The sequence below is a fragment of the Chrysochloris asiatica genome, unplaced genomic scaffold, assembly GCF_000296735.1.
Source record: "Chrysochloris asiatica unplaced genomic scaffold, ChrAsi1.0 scaffold00226, whole genome shotgun sequence".
NCBI lineage: Eukaryota > Metazoa > Chordata > Mammalia > Afrosoricida > Chrysochloridae > Chrysochloris > Chrysochloris asiatica.
In genome coordinates, this window is record NW_006408744.1 from 2,435,878 (window position 1) to 2,452,761 (window position 16,884).

At 36.2% G+C, this 16,884-nt stretch overlaps 1 protein-coding gene across 1 annotated transcript in view; it reads left to right on the plus strand.

Annotated features, from left to right (window-relative positions):
* Positions 1-16,884, plus strand: part of USP6NL (USP6 N-terminal like) — a 76,897-nt gene that overhangs the window by 46,955 nt on the left and 13,058 nt on the right. The window contains exons 8-13 of the mRNA XM_006873169.1: positions 167-215; positions 2,121-2,241; positions 5,681-5,775; positions 6,438-6,503; positions 6,593-6,692; positions 10,048-10,200. Coding sequence (XP_006873231.1) covers positions 167-215; positions 2,121-2,241; positions 5,681-5,775; positions 6,438-6,503; positions 6,593-6,692; positions 10,048-10,200 — 584 coding nt within the window. The remainder of the gene's footprint in view (positions 1-166; positions 216-2,120; positions 2,242-5,680; positions 5,776-6,437; positions 6,504-6,592; positions 6,693-10,047; positions 10,201-16,884) is intronic.

Here is a 16,884-nt window from a genome sequence, read left to right on the forward strand (position 1 = left end):
CAATTTAGACTGTATAGCTTATTATTAAACTTGAATTTAGGATTATTTATTACAGTAATAGTTTTATTTGGATTTATTTATTTTCAGGCAACTTGTTTATTTTTTAAATGTTTATCATTTGAAACACATGTGACTGTTGTGTTTAATGTAAATATTTTTTCTCTAGGCAACAATCCTTATTCCATGTTCTTGCTGCATATTCTCTTTATAATACGGTAAGTTAGAGCATGCTTGCCACAATTCTTTGAGTTGTATTCTGTGGAACTTGCATTATTCTTCTGATACAAGGCCCTCTGGGTCATGTGTTTTTGTCTCAGGATTAGATAGTTTTAACAGTCTCTTTTAGTGGCTTTATACATATATATATATGTATATGTATATATATATATATATATATATATCCTCAGGTAACATTAGGGCCTTAGAGTAGAGCTGATGTGGAAGTGAAAGGCACAAGTATGACCATAGTGTGCCAGTGAAGCTCACTTTTCTCTCTCTCTAGATTGTTTTGTATTACTGTTTGATTGAATTTTAAGCAAATGGAACAGAAAGAACAGAGCCCAGCCAGGAAGTTGGAGATAATTCTCATATAGTGTTGGAAATATTGGTCTTCTCAGTTACTTTTCCCTCTCATTTTCTCCTTCCTCTTTGGCTCAGTCTTATATCAAGGAACCCTTAAATATTTCCATCTGCATCTAATTCTCCACCCTACTTCGTTCTCCCTCTAAAAAAAGGCACTTAAAATGCCCATGACGTGAATACTTCTGCCCAAAGTGTTGTTGAGTTATTCCCATGTAGAGTATTTCAGTTTGTTAAAGATTAACTCTATGTGTAGATAAACTGGAAAAACCCGCCTGCCTTCTCATTTATGCTGTGGCATTGTGAGGACTAGATTCATTTTTTTCTTAACTCTTTTAAGTAACTCTTCATTACTCCTGGGAGGTTACCTTTTAGAATCACATTTTATCCACTAGGTAAGGTCCAAATAGGGCAACACATGCACTTACTATTCCCAGGGGTAGGCTAAAGTGAAACTCTTTGGTAATAGAACATGCTGCTTTTAAGGCATTTACTACTCTGGGGGGAGAAGGTGAATTGGGGAAAGGTTAATTAGTGTTGAACATACTGTGGGTATTAAATAAATGCTTATTGACTGGGCCCTAAGGAGGACAACCTTTGAACCTTGGGAAGTATAATTTCTACTATAATTAAGACCTTTAAGTTACAAGGAACAGAAAGTCACTAAAAGTCAGGCAAGTTAAAAAGGGTTTTTACGATGCAATAGTTGGGCCTCATTGGAGCTAGAGCTGGAAAGTTAAAGCCTTCATTGAGAAAGATAGTGATCCTTTCTTGTCTGGGGCCCTGCGGTACCTTTCATTGTCTCTGTGTACTGCATGCCACTGGTTCTGCAAATTGCCTTCCCTTATCTACTAATCCATTTTTACATGGCTAAAATTGTGTCTGCAGACTCAACATGACCATTCTGTCAAGCATATACCACCACCTGCTTATAGTCTGTGGGTTTGTTTTGATGTAGAGAATTTGATCAGTCACTTTCAGCCAATTAATTGTTTCTCTGGCGTCAGCTGTCCTCTGACCCATCAGTTATGACTTATATGGTGCAAATGTGAATTCATAAGGCCACATCTTAACCAGGGACTGTGTGGGAGTGAGCAGTTTTCAGAGAAGGTCTGGAGTGTTGGCTGGATGAGCATCCTAAAATGTATCTACTCAAGTATCCAGATAGCCAGAGGAGACAAAAACATCAAATTGGAAATTGTAGAAGATTTTGCCAGCTTTTGAGCAGAGAAGAGGAATCATGAGCTGAGAATCATGCATTAAAAAATATTCTGTAGAGAAGGTATAACAGTGTTTAACAGACATCAGTAAAAGGTGTATAAATATGTATAAAGTGTATACCTCTACATTTATTCTTGAACATAATTAGACTCTTTTATAATATGTAGCATAATGCTATAAAGAAATTGTCATGTTTATCTTTAGAATTGCCAACTAAATAACTCATTTTCTAATATTTTATAGATCAAAGTTTTATATGTGCATATGCATGCAATTTAATTTGTAAAAACCCAATTTATTTCTTCTCCTTCACTCTTTAGGAAGTTGGATACTGTCAGGGAATGAGCCAGATCACAGCTTTACTCCTTATGTATATGAATGAAGAAGATGCCTTCTGGGCCTTGGTCAAACTATTTTCAGGTCCCAAACATGCCATGCATGGTAAGACAATTTCATATTTCATAATACAGACAGACAAGGAGTCGGGGGAAGAGGGCACAAAGTAAAACACAGCAAAACTTTAGAAGATGATTGTTGTTAAGTCCCATCTTGTCATAGGGACCCTGTATAGGCCGGTGGGTTTGAACCGCCAACCTTGTGGTTAGCAGTTCACTGCACTGCAGTTGTGATAAACTTTATTTTTAAAGAGCTTAGGTTGTAACTTACCTTGGAACGAAAAGTAGAATTTGTCTATGTATTACAGAAATGATTTTCCCAATGTGGTAATAACAAAATAGAAATAATTTCAACACTTAAATACTCAAGGATAGATCACCTAAGTTCTCAAACTCATTTCTGAAGTTAGAGATTCTGTTCTCATGGGGACAGTGTTTTATGGAAACCAAAAAGTTCAGAACACAAAACTTGTAGAATTGTCCTTAACAGTTAACTCACTCTCATGAGATATTGATGAGTGATCCAAAACTGACTTTCTTTTTTTTTTTTTATGTCTTTCACTACCAATTCTGTGGTAATATATGTAGTAGAGAATTAGCTACATGCTTGAAGGAGTATTTTAACATTTTCAAAGTGATGGCCTTCTGTAATTTACTAACTCTCACACTCTTAGCATGTGATATTTGTGAGTATATTATGTGACACTGTGTGTGTGCTTGCATTTATCTTTCTCTCTTAATCTACTTTCCCAGTTTGTTTGTTGTTGTTGTTGTTTTTAACAAATATTGTCTTCATGGTAACTGTCTTTGGACATTATTGCATCCTATAGACTACATTATTGCATCCTATAGGCTACATTATTGTATTAAGCTAATACCATCTACTAAGTAGTATCACTTTAAAAGGCATCTTGAGAAAAAGAACTCTTATTTTTCAGTCTCTATTTTGCTTTACTGCGGGATAGTATTACTGATATATTTTGAAGTACAATACAATCTTAACAATTTTAGTAGTATATAATTTTTGGGGAAATTGTTCAGTTCTGGAAAGCAGTCATTTCATTTGAACATATTTCATAGCTTACCTTCAGGAATTACTATTACCAGTTTAACCTGTAAAGCCTTAATAATTCTGCTGTCCTAACATTTTACATTTGTAGTAGAGTTTAGGTCATTGTTATAGATAAGTTTGTACTTATAGATGCTTGTTTCTAAATCTGCCCACGAAATTCTGTAAGTAAAAATAAATTTCCGTCGTTGTATTTCCTCTATGAAAGTGGTATCGCTTATAAATATATAGAATCAAAATGAAGTCTGAAGAAAACAAGATTTAATATCACTGGAAAATGAAGAAATGTTTGATGTTTTAGCATTTTTGAGCTAGTGGTTATTATTCAAGGTTATTGACTTTTCCAAAATCAGACTTTTATTGAAATTCTTCAAACACTCATTCTTAGCAAATTGACCATGAAAGTGGTACTGATGGAGATGGTTATTTTTTTTCAAATGAAATCATTTCACTGGAAAATATGAAGAGAGAAAAAGAATCTGTCTCACTGGAATTTTTACACCTTAGAAAACTTAGAATTAGTTAAGAAATACTCATGTCCAAAAGATTATAAAGCAATGTTTCTTAACAGTATTCCAAAGAGCATTCATTTCTCAGGCTCTTGGAGGAACATAGTTTCATTTTTAAAAGCAGTTTTTCTGTGAGAGGAAAAATAGACTCCAAGATGAAGTAAGTTACGGACACTGAATTAAACAAAGGAAAATAAGTTTCTTTACTGTATGGAATAATTTAGGAACACTCATAAGTGCAGTTGTGTTATTAATATTCAAAAAGGGAATATATAATATGTGGTATTTCCCTTAGGTTCATTTTTTAAAATATAGTTGTTCTTGTAATTACTGTCGAGTTGGTTCTGACTAATTATGAGACTGTGTAGGGATTCCAAGGAGCCACTGATAAGTTTGAACCACCAATCTTGTGGTTAACAGTCCAGTGCTTATTGTACAATACCACACCAAGATTCCTTGAAAATATAGAACATCTTACAAAATTACACTTCCTCTGGATTCTTCTTCTAAAGTATATTGCACCATGTAAAGAATCTAAGTTAGAAAGTGCTTATTTTGAGAAACCTTAAAGGCAATGATATATTTGTCCTTTTCACTAGATCATATAGAATATCTGAAAAGAAACATGTGAATAAAAATGGAATGTAAAGTTCAGTGCATTACGTGCACAAAATTAGTAACATGTTACCATTTATAACTGCATACTTCTTAGAAAATGTATAGATTATATTGTATATCTGCTTTTGTTGACTCATAGCACCCCTATATAGGGTTTCCAAGGAGCAGTTGGTAGATGGTTTGAACTATAGACTTTGCAATCAGCAACCCAGCACTTATTCTACAGCACTCAAATGTTGTTGTTCTGTGCTGTGAAGTCGGTTCTGACTCATAGCAAGCCTGTACAGGGTTTCCAAGGCTGTCAGTCTTTACGGGAGCAGAAAGCCTCATCTTTCTCCCGCGGAACCGCTGGTAGTTTCGAACTGATGACCCTGAGGTTGGCAACACGATTCATAAACACTACGCTACCAGAGCTCCTTACAGCAGTCAAATACTATTTTATTTTTTGACACACATTGATCTTATAGTACCGGTGTATTTTAGCTGATGATGAATATGGATTATACCAAACCCATAGCAAACCACTGCCATTGAGTCAATTTCAACTAATATCAACCCTGTGTAGGGTCCCTCAGGCTATAAATCTTTTCAGGAACAGAAAGCCTCCTTATAGAGAATATTAAAAAATGATTAAAAAAAAAAGTTGGGAAATAATAGACTGTTGTTGTTGTTATGTGCCGTGGAGTCGATTCCGACTCACAGCATACCTGTACAGGGTTTCCGAGGCTGTAAATCTTTACGGGAGCAGAAAGCCTCATCTTTCTCCCGCAGAACAGCTGGTAGTTTCAAACTGCTGACCTTGAGGTTCACAGCCCAATTCGTAACCACTGCGCTACCAGAGATCTTTAAGAGACTGATCGAGTAGAACAAAAAAGAGTAATAGAATGTTTGTTATGGTGATATATTTTCAGTAAAATAAAATGAATTTCCTAGATTACAATAACCTCTGAAGAATTATGCAATTAGGATATGACCCAGGACCTTAAAAACATAAGTAATTGTGATAAATGGTTTTGGCTTCTATTTTCTTTTTAGCTCTTTAATTTGTCATTTAACTCAGGAATATCTGTCCTTTTTTATATATTTACAAGGTTATAGATGATCACTAGTAAACAGATACGAGGCTATTGATTTCATTACCCAAAATGTATATGTAAATTATTTCCCTGATAGAGAAGAAAAATATTCTGGTAATACTGTACTTTTTTACTTTTGACAATTATATATGAAAGAAATATGTTGGATTTTAAAATTGAGACTTCTTGTTGTTGTTTTTATCTCTATTCTAGGCTTTTTTGTCCAAGGTTTTCCTAAACTCTTGAGATTCCAAGGACACCATGAAAAAATACTGAATAAATTTCTGTCCAAGCTTAAGCAACACTTGGTAGGTAGACATGACAGTGACTTGTACGACCTACACCAGGAATGAAACTCGAATAACTAAATTATGTTTTAGTTCCAATTACTTTACTGATTTGTGTTCTGTGTTTCATTTACTATTCCCATTTGTTTACTAATACTTGTTTTGTGAAACTTAATATTGATGTGCTATCACAGCCCTGATTCATAAAGTCAAATCTCTTCTTTGAAACTGATAAAAACAAACAATAGTTTGTAAAAAATACATGACTTATAAGTAATTTTTTTGTTGTTATTGTTTTTCTATTTTAAAATGTTTTCTCACCTAAATTTCACTAGGAATGGCTTTGTATAACCCTAAAAATGCCTTTTTTACCTAAAGTATTTTAAGGATCATACAAACCCATTCTTAGTGAATGGTATAAATGCTTTACTACAAAACACAGTTTAGTAAAGCGAAGATATCAAACTATAAAATATTTTAAAAAGTCAAAATATGATTTTACAATCCTGTTATAAGAAAGGATTTATCCTTATGGTGATTTTGAGCCAGAAGAGTAAGAAGAGGAAAGCTAGGTGGTTCTGTGTTTAGCTTTGGCAGCTGCCCCCTCAGCCTTCCTAACTTAAGTATATTATGTTCTGTTTGCTAGAGTGCAGTAATTGTGAGGTCTTTTGTGTTTTTCTCAGGATTCTCAAGAAATCTACACAAGTTTTTATACAATGAAATGGTTTTTTCAGTGTTTTCTTGATCGTGTGAGTATTTACAAAACTCAATCATAAACTTGTAAATAAAGAATAAGGGCAAATTATTAACCTTATTTATGTTTTGTTTCTAATTACAGACTCCATTTACACTAAATCTAAGAATATGGGATATTTACATATTTGAAGGAGAACGAGTTCTTACTGCTATGTCTTATACAATCTTAAAATTACACAAAAGTAAGAAAATGTTTGCCTATAAATATTTTACAAAAATCAAGGTTAATTTGACTTTTGTTTCTCATCCCCCTTCCATCCATCCCCAGCCCCCAATCAACCTGCAAATTCGTTTTCTTGTAGAGTGGTTTACGAGAATTCTTGAAAATCAGTGAAGAAATTGCCTTCAGTTGGTAATTTCCTCTCGCTGATGTTTTCTCATGAATAAAGCTTAGTATGTTGCAGAGTTTTGATTCTTTTCTCCTTTTATCAGTTTTATTTTCACACGGAAGCCGTAAGTTGATGGTTTTGCTCTGCAATTTGAAGAATTTACTAAGTATTCTTATGAAACGTGTGTTCATATTGGGTCCTGCTGTTCTTTTTCACTACTCTGAAGCTCAGGTTTATAATAGGTGCCTCACGACACCAGGCACCTTAGCTGAAAGGGTAGAGAGACATTTTTTACTACTGTTTTTTTCGTCTAGAAATAGGCATACAGCTCTCAGCTGTAGACTAGGGATGAGGAGCCTCCAGATCCATCTCTGCTTGACTCCATGGTGGTTTCTGGGGCAAGGACCATCAGTAGCTAGCTACATGAGTGCAACAAGGCATTTAACAGACAGATCTGTCAAGGGGACAGTAACTCTAGGGGGGGTGGGGGGCGGGTATACACTCCTTAGAATAATCAACCATTTGTGGTCAAAAGGGCAGCATTTGCCCAAGGTCACAATTCAGAAGGCATGAAGGGTTAGGATAAAAGGAGGGAGTGGAAACAGGCAGAAGTGAGATACAGTGTTACTTCATTGTGGGGATTATATTCAGTGACATGAAATAAAACATGTATGAAATGTTGAATGGAAAACTGGTTTGCTCAGTGAATCATCACTCAATTCACAGTAAAACGTGTTTTTTTTTTTTTTTTAAAAAAAGTCTTTAGTTGCAACATGTCAAAGGCTCTTAGCATTTTATGCAACATGTCTTTTTTAAGAAGCAAGAAATCGTTTTCTTCATGAAAGTGAAGAGCCTTATATTTCTTTAAAATCTCACTTCAACCCAAAAACTAATACAAGTCCTCTTCTGGCTATACAGAGAAGGTAATCTTTGAAGGCTTTAGAATGTGAAATCGTATTTCTAATCTAAAAGTTCATGGAAACATTCCATTGTCATTTTCCACAAACTTTTTGAAAGTCGTGCAGCACAATGTCACATGCACTGTAGAGTGTATTCTGATGTTCCTGAGTGACCTTCTTTTACACCTTCCAATGAAATTATAAGTTAATTGAGTGCATGGGGGGGGGGGTCACTTTTTTCTTTGTTTATTACCGTGCTTGATATTTATCAGGTACTTTAATATGATTATTTGATTGCCTACTTGAAAAGATGAAATTAATGCCAGGTTATCTAGCCTTCGATGGGAATGAAAACTTCTTTTAAAAGCGCTTCTACATTGGTTGTTCTAGTCAAGAAAATGATTCAGAAATGTGTGGTTTGTTACCCCAATACACAAACCCAAGCAACAAGGCAATGCAGTTGACGGCAATGAACAGGGTTCTGTTAAACATCAACGTAAATTTACTCTTAATCAATCTGTCTTTCTCTTTTTTTCTTTCTGTCTCTGCCTTGCTCTGTCTACTTTTTACTGCGTTTCTCTCCTCCTGGATTGTGAACTAACAAATTCATAGAGCAAAAATATAATTTTTATTAAGAGACATACTAATGGGTTTCAAAAAGTTTGTGGAAAACTGGAGTTACAAGATACTGGAATGTTTCTGTGAACTTTTTAAATCCCCCCAATACTTCTTTTATATTCCATAAACAATGAGAAACTAGAAACATAGCTCTCTTCTCCTTAAATTACCTTTTACTTATTTGACCCTTGATGAAATTTTTTTTGTTTTTAAGCAAGTAAAATTTCGTCTTTTCTTGCTATAGTTAAATAAACTTTAAGTATAACAATTAGTTCTTATGCTACCATATCATTAGCTTGGACTCCTGGTGTGGCGCTGTAGGATCAGCACTGGACTGTAAACCACAAGGTTGGTGGTTCAAACCCACCAGCTGCTCTTTGGAAACCCTATACAGGGTTGCTGTGAGTCAGAACGGACTCATTGCACTTAGCAGCAACATCATTAGATTACGTCAACGGTGGAGAGAATCTGCCTGTTGCTCTGGGTTCTTTCTTGGTTTGTGAGAGAAAGCTCAAGGACTTGACTTAAGTTCCTTCTCCACCATCTAAAACTTTAAAAACTGGTCAATGATCAGTTGTTGCTAAACCTCGTAAGAGACGTCCTTTTTTCTTTCTCTCCACCCCTTTTCCTCCCACCTTCTTTCTTTCTTTCTAGTCATTCATTTTTTTTATTATTATTATTTCTCTAAGAATACTTACAGACATTATTCCTAGAAATTAATAGCAGAGTGGCTTTAAATGGCAAAAACTTAGATAAAAGTTATAATGTCCATTATTAGAGAACTAATTAAATTATCACATATACATGCAATGAGCTCTTATGTAGCTATTAAAGAAGACGGTATGTTTGTGTTAACTGAGACATGTCCATGGTGCATTATTGAATGGGAAGAAGGAAGTATAGCACAGAAAGTTTACTTTGGTTTTGTAAATTGATACCCATATAAACACATGGGTATACACTTCTACTTGTAGAGTGGTGAGTAGAGGGATCTTAGCTGATTTTTACTTTCTGTTTTGTGTTTGTAGTTGAATTTTTGTTGTTGTTGTTGTTAAAACTGATTTTATAAATAGAAACACAATTCATAAATAAACTAATTGGTATGTTTTAAACATTTGTCTTGTGTTAGTAATAAATATAGACTTAAAATGCACTTATGGTGTGGCACTGTAGGTTCAGCACTGGACTGCAAACCACAAGGTCAGTGCTTCAACCTACCAGCTGCTTCTCGAAAACCCTGTACGAGGTTGGTATGAGTCAGAAACTACTCAACGGCACTTAAGCTAAGCTATAGCAGTTGCGACCCCATTTCAACAAAGCAGAAAGACCTTGTATGGTGTTGGTGTGGTCTTTCTATGTCTTTGTCTTCAAGAAGCTCTTTCACTAGGGTTCATATCAATACCTAAGATATTATCATTCTTAAACCAATGTGAAAGTGTTTGACAGTATTTTTCTTTCCCCAACCCCACCCCCTGAAAGAGTACCTGCTTTTTTCCCCTGTATCTGTATTAACAAAATTATTTTAAAAGAAAACAGTTTGTCTTACTGAGTTTTAATGTTATTCACAGTGCCTTATATAAGATACATGCTATGCCCCCTTTTAAAGTACTATATCAGACTAGAATATATTATCTCTTTAACCTAAAGTAGTTGTTTAACTCTGCCTTTTTATTTCTCTCATTCTTTCTCAGAACACCTAATGAAATTGTCTATGGAAGAGCTTGTAGAATTTCTTCAGGAGACCCTGGCAAAGGATTTTTTCTTTGAAGATGATTTTGTAATAGAGCAACTTCAGATTTCTATGGCAGAACTAAAACGGGCAAAATTAGATCTTCCAGAACCTGGTAAGAAATATCAACACACCTTGTATATAAAAAGATAATTGGGATTGGAAAACATGGCAGGATCAACAGAGGCCACTTCTTTTTCAGACCTTTAACATAGATGACATAGTTTATTTCAGTGTCTCACCAGATACTTGAGGATTTTTTCCTTATATTAAGAAAAGGCAAGTCATTAATTCTGTTTCTACTAATAGAGTAATTGAGCTATTGCTACTTAAAAAAATTTTTTTTTTAATTTAAAAGCTTGGTTGACAGTATTGTTTAATAAAAAAAAACACACATGGGGTTGTTTTGGTTTTTGTGTTTTTAAGCTTTTATTGTGAATTAAGTGATAGTTTACAAGGGAGAACATCAGTTTTCACTCATTCTATCATATTTCGTTTCATTGCAGTGATTACAATCCCTTAATGCAGCATCATTCAATAGTATTTGCTTCTATTCCCTCTGGTTTGTTTTTTTAATGTACACCAAAACACTAAGGAATATATAATAATTTAAACAATCAAAGAACACATTCTGCAAGCCTGCCTCCTGGCCGCCAGCGCACAGCCTTTCTTTTTTCCATGAGTCTAGAGTTTTCAATTACTCTTTCTCTCCTTCTCATCAAGAACCATGGTGTTGGAATGGGCAACTTAGATATTGGCTACCCAAAATGGGGGCACAGAGTGACTGGCTTACAAGCTTTCAAGAGGGAGCCTGGTTTCAGAGGGTATGGGGGAAGGTAGAATCTCTACTGAGTGGTTTCCAGCCTGTCTGGATAGGGCTGGTGAAAGGAGATGGGGATAAGACTCTTGTGGTTCAGTAGTGAATAATTGCTATCAGGACTGATTGTGAGTATTGCAGATGTCAAGGTATTTTTATTATTTCCTTGTGCATGCTTTGAATTTATCTTGTTCTCTTTTCCTGATTTCTTAGGTGAAAAATTAGTGAGTGGAGATCATTCTTCTTTTTTAGTGTAAACATTTAATGCTATAATTTTTCCTCTAACTACTGCTTTAGCTGTATCTCACTATTTTGATCTGTTTTGTTTTTATTTTTTCTATTTAATGATTTCAGAATAGGAATACAGTATATGCATACTACAACTGTATATATATATATATATATATATATATATATATACACACACACACACACACAAATATATATGTCAGTTTGTACTGCAAGGTTGGTGGTTCATGCTCACCGTCTGCTTTTCAGAAACCCTATACAGTGTTGTTAAGGGTTGGAACCAACTCCAACATTTTTTTTTTTTACCCTCTCAGATTTCTTTACATACTCTTAGTTTCTTAGGGCTGCTGTAACGAAAATAACCACAAGTGGTTGGTTTTAAAAAATAGACATTTTTTTTTTTCACATTTCTGAAGGCGAAAGGTCATACTAGGATTGTGAACATTACTTCTGTGGGCCGCTCTACTAGTTTCTGGAGACTACTAGCAATCCTTGCATGCCAATGTTGGTTCTAGTTCATCTGTCTTGCTGTCACATAGCAGCTCCTCTGGTGTGTACCTATGTCTGTGTCTATTCTGGGTTTTTTGTACACCTCCAGTACTGCTGAGGAGTCAGCAGGATGGCCTTATTAAATAACAAAAGAACTCCCAAACAGGGTCTTATTTGCAGGTACATGGGTTTGGATTTTTTTGTTTCGTTTTGCTTAGGTTTTTTTTTCTTTTTATTGTGAATTGGGTGAAGGGTTTCAGAGCACATCAGTTACCATTCAGCAGTTTAAACACATTTTGTTTCATCTCAGTGACTGAGAGCTCACATTGAAACATTTCGTATCCCACTTTCCCCCTGTGTTTCCTATTTCCATTCCTCCTCCTTTCCTAACCCTCCTGAACTATGTCTGGATAAGTGCTGCCGTTTTGATGTAAAATGGTTGATTATTCTAAGGTGTGCGTACCTTCCTAGTTCACTGTATAGACCTTTCAATTGTGTGGTGAAAACTGAACTGGGGAGGTGACTTCCTTACATGCAATACCAGTTCTGGTGTGGCGCTATATGATAAGCACTGGATCGCAGGGCTGGCAGTTCAAACCCACCAGCTGCTCCTCAGAAACCGTATGCATGATTGCTATGAGTCGAAACAATGATTGCTATGAATCGGAACCAATTCTATGTCACTTAACAACAATACCAGTAGAGGTGCTGTATTCTTCTATCAGTTGCACAGTGATTAATTGTATCCATTTGTTCTAAGTTATCCCCTAAGTCCTCTGTTGATGGACATTTAAATTATCCCTTTTTCTTATTAAAAGCAGTCCTGTTGTCATTAATATCCTCATAACATTTTGCATATAAATGTATGATACATTTCTAGAAGTGAACCGAGTAGGTGAAAATGTATGTACATTGTAGATTTTAATTGTCATTGTTAAGTGCCACCAAGTCGGTTCCGACTGTATAAAACAGTCTTAAAATTTTAGCTCATCATCTCTTGATGTGAGTCAACCTTGACAACCACAGTTTAAGTAAAATTGGCAATTGAAGTATGATCAGGAGTCACATAGTTTCTTGCATGTCTGCTTAGGCCAGTTATCTATAGCTAGAAATATTCCTTTGATCTCCTCAACTATCTTTTGTTTGAATGAAGGCACTTGACAGAGGTTTTGTCAATTGGTGGAATTTATTCTGATTAGAAAGCCTCTGTTAATTCTCTTTGACCAACTTGATTGCCAATTTGCCCAAAAGTTATAGTTTATGATCTACGTGGAATCCTGGTGTGGCGCTGCAGGATAACCACTGGAATGCTGCTCCTTGGACGCGCTCTGCAGGATCACTGAGAACTGGCACTTAACAACAACAACATGACCTATATAGAAGAATCAAGAGAAAGTTTTCTTTGATCTTTGAGAGAGCCACTTTAATGTTTATCTTTTACTTCAGGTATCGGTGAAATACAACACTAAAATATAACACTGAAGGGATCTTTTTAAGGATGTATTTTGTTGCTCTGGCTCTGATATACATGCTCTTTTTTTCACCGGAGAGATTTGGAATTTTTATTTTGTTTATCTGTAGGAAACAAACTGCTAGTCTTCTCAGTATTGCATTTTCTCTTTTGTATAACTTCTTTTGTATGATGTTCAAAAATTTTGACTGGCACGTAGAAAGAAAATGTTCACTCATGCTTATTCACAGCAGGACTTTGAGGTCGTTACAAGTTCTTTACTACTTGTACTGATTTCACTCCCCATTCCAGATAACTGCTCTCTCTGCCACCTCTACTTCTCTAACCATTCTTCTTCCTGTGTCCTTCACTGGCTCCTTTTCTTCAGCTCATCTTTGAAATGACCCTTGCACTGTTTTTGTCCTACTTGCTTTCTTTCCCCTGATGATTTCCTCATGACCCACAGTTGCAATAATCACCTCAAGGACTTCCAAATCTTTGCCCGCATCATAGATCTTTCTTCTGAGAACTTTTGAGTTCCAGACTTATTTAGTTAAGTGGGCATCTTCACCTGCCTGTCCCTCCGACACTTCAAACTCATTATCTAAAACCGAATGAATTATTTCCTGACTCAGCTTGCAAAGCTTTTCCTATCCCTCCACTGTGTTTCCTAACAAGGTAAAAGGTTCATCTCACTCATCCACTTGTTGTTGTTGTGAAGTGCCATTGAGTCGGTTCCGACCCATAGCAACCCTGTATAGGGCTTCCAAGGAGCAGCTGGTAAGCTTGAACTGCCAGTTCAAACGGCTTTGCAGTCTGGCGCATTAACCCACAGCGCCACACCAGGGCTCCACTGAAAATCTGTTCCTTCTCTTTACTTCTACCTTAGCCACCGATTCCTATTTCTTTTGATTCTTATTTAGTTTCTCCCATTCAACCTCACTACTAGAGCTATGTCTTTTGACCTGAGATCCCTGACTCCACCTACCTCCTTTTGGTGCCTGAGTAATCTTACTAAATGGCCAAGCCCTTTCGAGGCAGTAGGTGCTTACAGGAGGAAAATCTTAATGCCTTAGTTGGGTATGCAGAATTCTCAGTGACTTGGCTTCTTGCTACTTCTCCAACCATGCTATTTTTCCATTGCCTTCTACCTTACCACCCAGGCTACTTTTAGCTAATACAGTAAAAGACCCTGGTGATGCAGTGAGTTATGTGTTGGGCCATTGAAATCTACCATCCACTCCACAGGAGAACGATGAGGCTTTCTGCTCCTGTAAAGATTTAGAGGTTCTGAAACCCTATATAGGATTGCTGTGAGTTGGAACTGACTCCACAGTACACAACCACCACCACCGCCAATAGTAATAGTAGCAGCAAGAATTTATTGTGTCTTATCTGGCAGATTCCTTGTTAAGTGCTTTACCTACTAATATTAATTCACTTAATCTTTTTCAGTAATACTTTGGGATGGGTACTTGGTGCAAGATTTTTGTTGAACTGATTTGACGGTGTTTAACAACAACAGCCTAAGTTCACAATTTTGCTATCAGGCAGTGTCACATTTCTTTACCTTTGAATTTGTGCCTCCCTGAAGAATGCCTTCACAATCCCCACTTTAACCATCACGTCCATCCATTCTATTTAATTCTCACAACTTGGATTAAGCATCACTTCTTCTGAAGCCTTCTCAGCCAGTCCTAATGTCCCCACAGCTGAGAAGTGACCACCTGTATTTTGTGCCTGAATTACCATTAGGTGTGTAATCCCATACTTAGAATGCTTTGCTGCGTGTGTTAGTGTGTATGTCTGTCTTTGTTAGACAGGGGAAAGTTCCCCGAGGAGAGGGACCCTGTCTTCTTTCCACCAGCACCATTCATTCAGTCTCTTTTGAATGAGTCGGTGAAGTTCTAATGTATTATTTAGATAATGAAAACTACACTGTCTACAAGGGAAGGCTTTTAGGGTGATGGGCTCACTCTGTGCCCTCACTGTAATGGTGGTTACACTCGTAGAACTGTACACATACACAGGCTTACATGTACACACACCAGTTTTGCTGTATGTTAGTAAAAAAAAAAAAAAAAATCTGTACCACTTTTAAGGGGCTTAGATGGGTTTTCACTTTTATTTTGTCTATATCATGGAAACATGGTGTACATGACAATTTTTATGTGTGTGAATATCTAGGAAACACAAATGTACATTTAAAAACAAAATGATTTCACTAAAGTCTATTGGAATTTACATGGTACTAAGCAGGTTTATTGTGGAGTCCCATTGCAGTGCTGCAGGTTAATACACTGGACTGCAAGGTCAGTTTGAGCCACAAGGTCAGCGGTTCAAACTCAACAGCCGCTCCTCGGATACCCTATACAGGATTGTTATGAGTTGGAACTGGCTCAATGGCGCTTGACAAACATAACAAAAAAATTGTGAAGAATGTGCTTAAATTTCTACTTTCTATTTCCTTTATTTTTCAAGTTTAACTGGCTGGAGAAAAAAAAAGTCAAGCTTGTAACCCTAACTACAATAAGTTTTAGAATTTTTTTTTTTTTTATATTAAAATTAAAATTTTGAAAACCAACCTTACTCCTTTTGTTTTACTCACTTTATTAAAGACTATTGTTGCTGTTGTTATGTGCCGTCGAGTCGGTTCCGACCCATAGCGACCCTGTACAGGGTTTCCGAGGGTGTAAATCCTTACGGGAGTAGAAAGCCTTATCTTTCTCCCGCGGAGCGACTGGTAGTTTCAAACCGCTGACCTTAAGGTTCACAGCCCGATTCGTAACCACTATGCTACCAGAGCTCCTATTAAAGACTATAGTAGTGTTTAAATTGTTTATTCCTCTGACTGATAGTTCATTAGACAGAAACAGAAACATTTGATTTTTCAAAGATAAATTTGAAATCAGCCATTTAGGGACACTCCTTTAAAACTCACTTGGACTTAATATCTGCTCTCAGAGAAAAATCCCCAAATTTTTCTGACAGTGGCCCCTACCTTTTCTTACCAAAAACTGTTAGAAAAGTTAGAGTATTTATATTCTGTTATTCAAACTGGAAAGCAGAGTGTTGCTTACAAGGCAGCACTTAGAGCAGTTTCTGCTAATTATGTCTCTTGTTGGGGTCCAAAAACCAGTTACTGTCTTCTGAGGCAATTTTAATCTGTGAGTCTTGTAGTTACACGTGGTGACCACTGGGTGGTGACACAGGCCTGAGTAAGATCAAAAATGGACTCACCTAGAGGGATTTCATTAGGACATGGCCATATCTTTTGGAGTCCTGGTGGGGCGCTGTAGGATAAGCACTGGACCACAAGGTTGATTTGAACCGTGAGGTCGGTGGTTCAAACTCACCAGCTGCTTCTCAGAATCCATATACTGGGTCACTATAAGTCACAACTATTTTATCTTTTAGTGATTAAGTATTTTTTCTTTTTACTGGGTTGTTTTTGTTTTTAAGAAAAAAAAATACAAAAAACAACTTTATTCTGAAGTGTATCTGGTTATGATTTATTTTACTGAGCAGATTAGTATAGTTAATTCTTGCCAGCTATGTGATTAGGCACTAGCAAATACAATCATGAAAGTGGTATTTCCTCAGAAGTGCCCCACATTATAACTGGTAGAAATTGTCATTCTTTCCTACTGGTTAAGGAGTTAGCTTGGTAATTCTTCATTAAATGCCCATATTTTCAGAGGCAAGAAGGAAATTTTAGGCATGAAACTGTAGTAGGATGAGCAAAAACTTGGTTATGGCTATTGAAAAGAAGCCCAGAATGAAAGTATGAATAA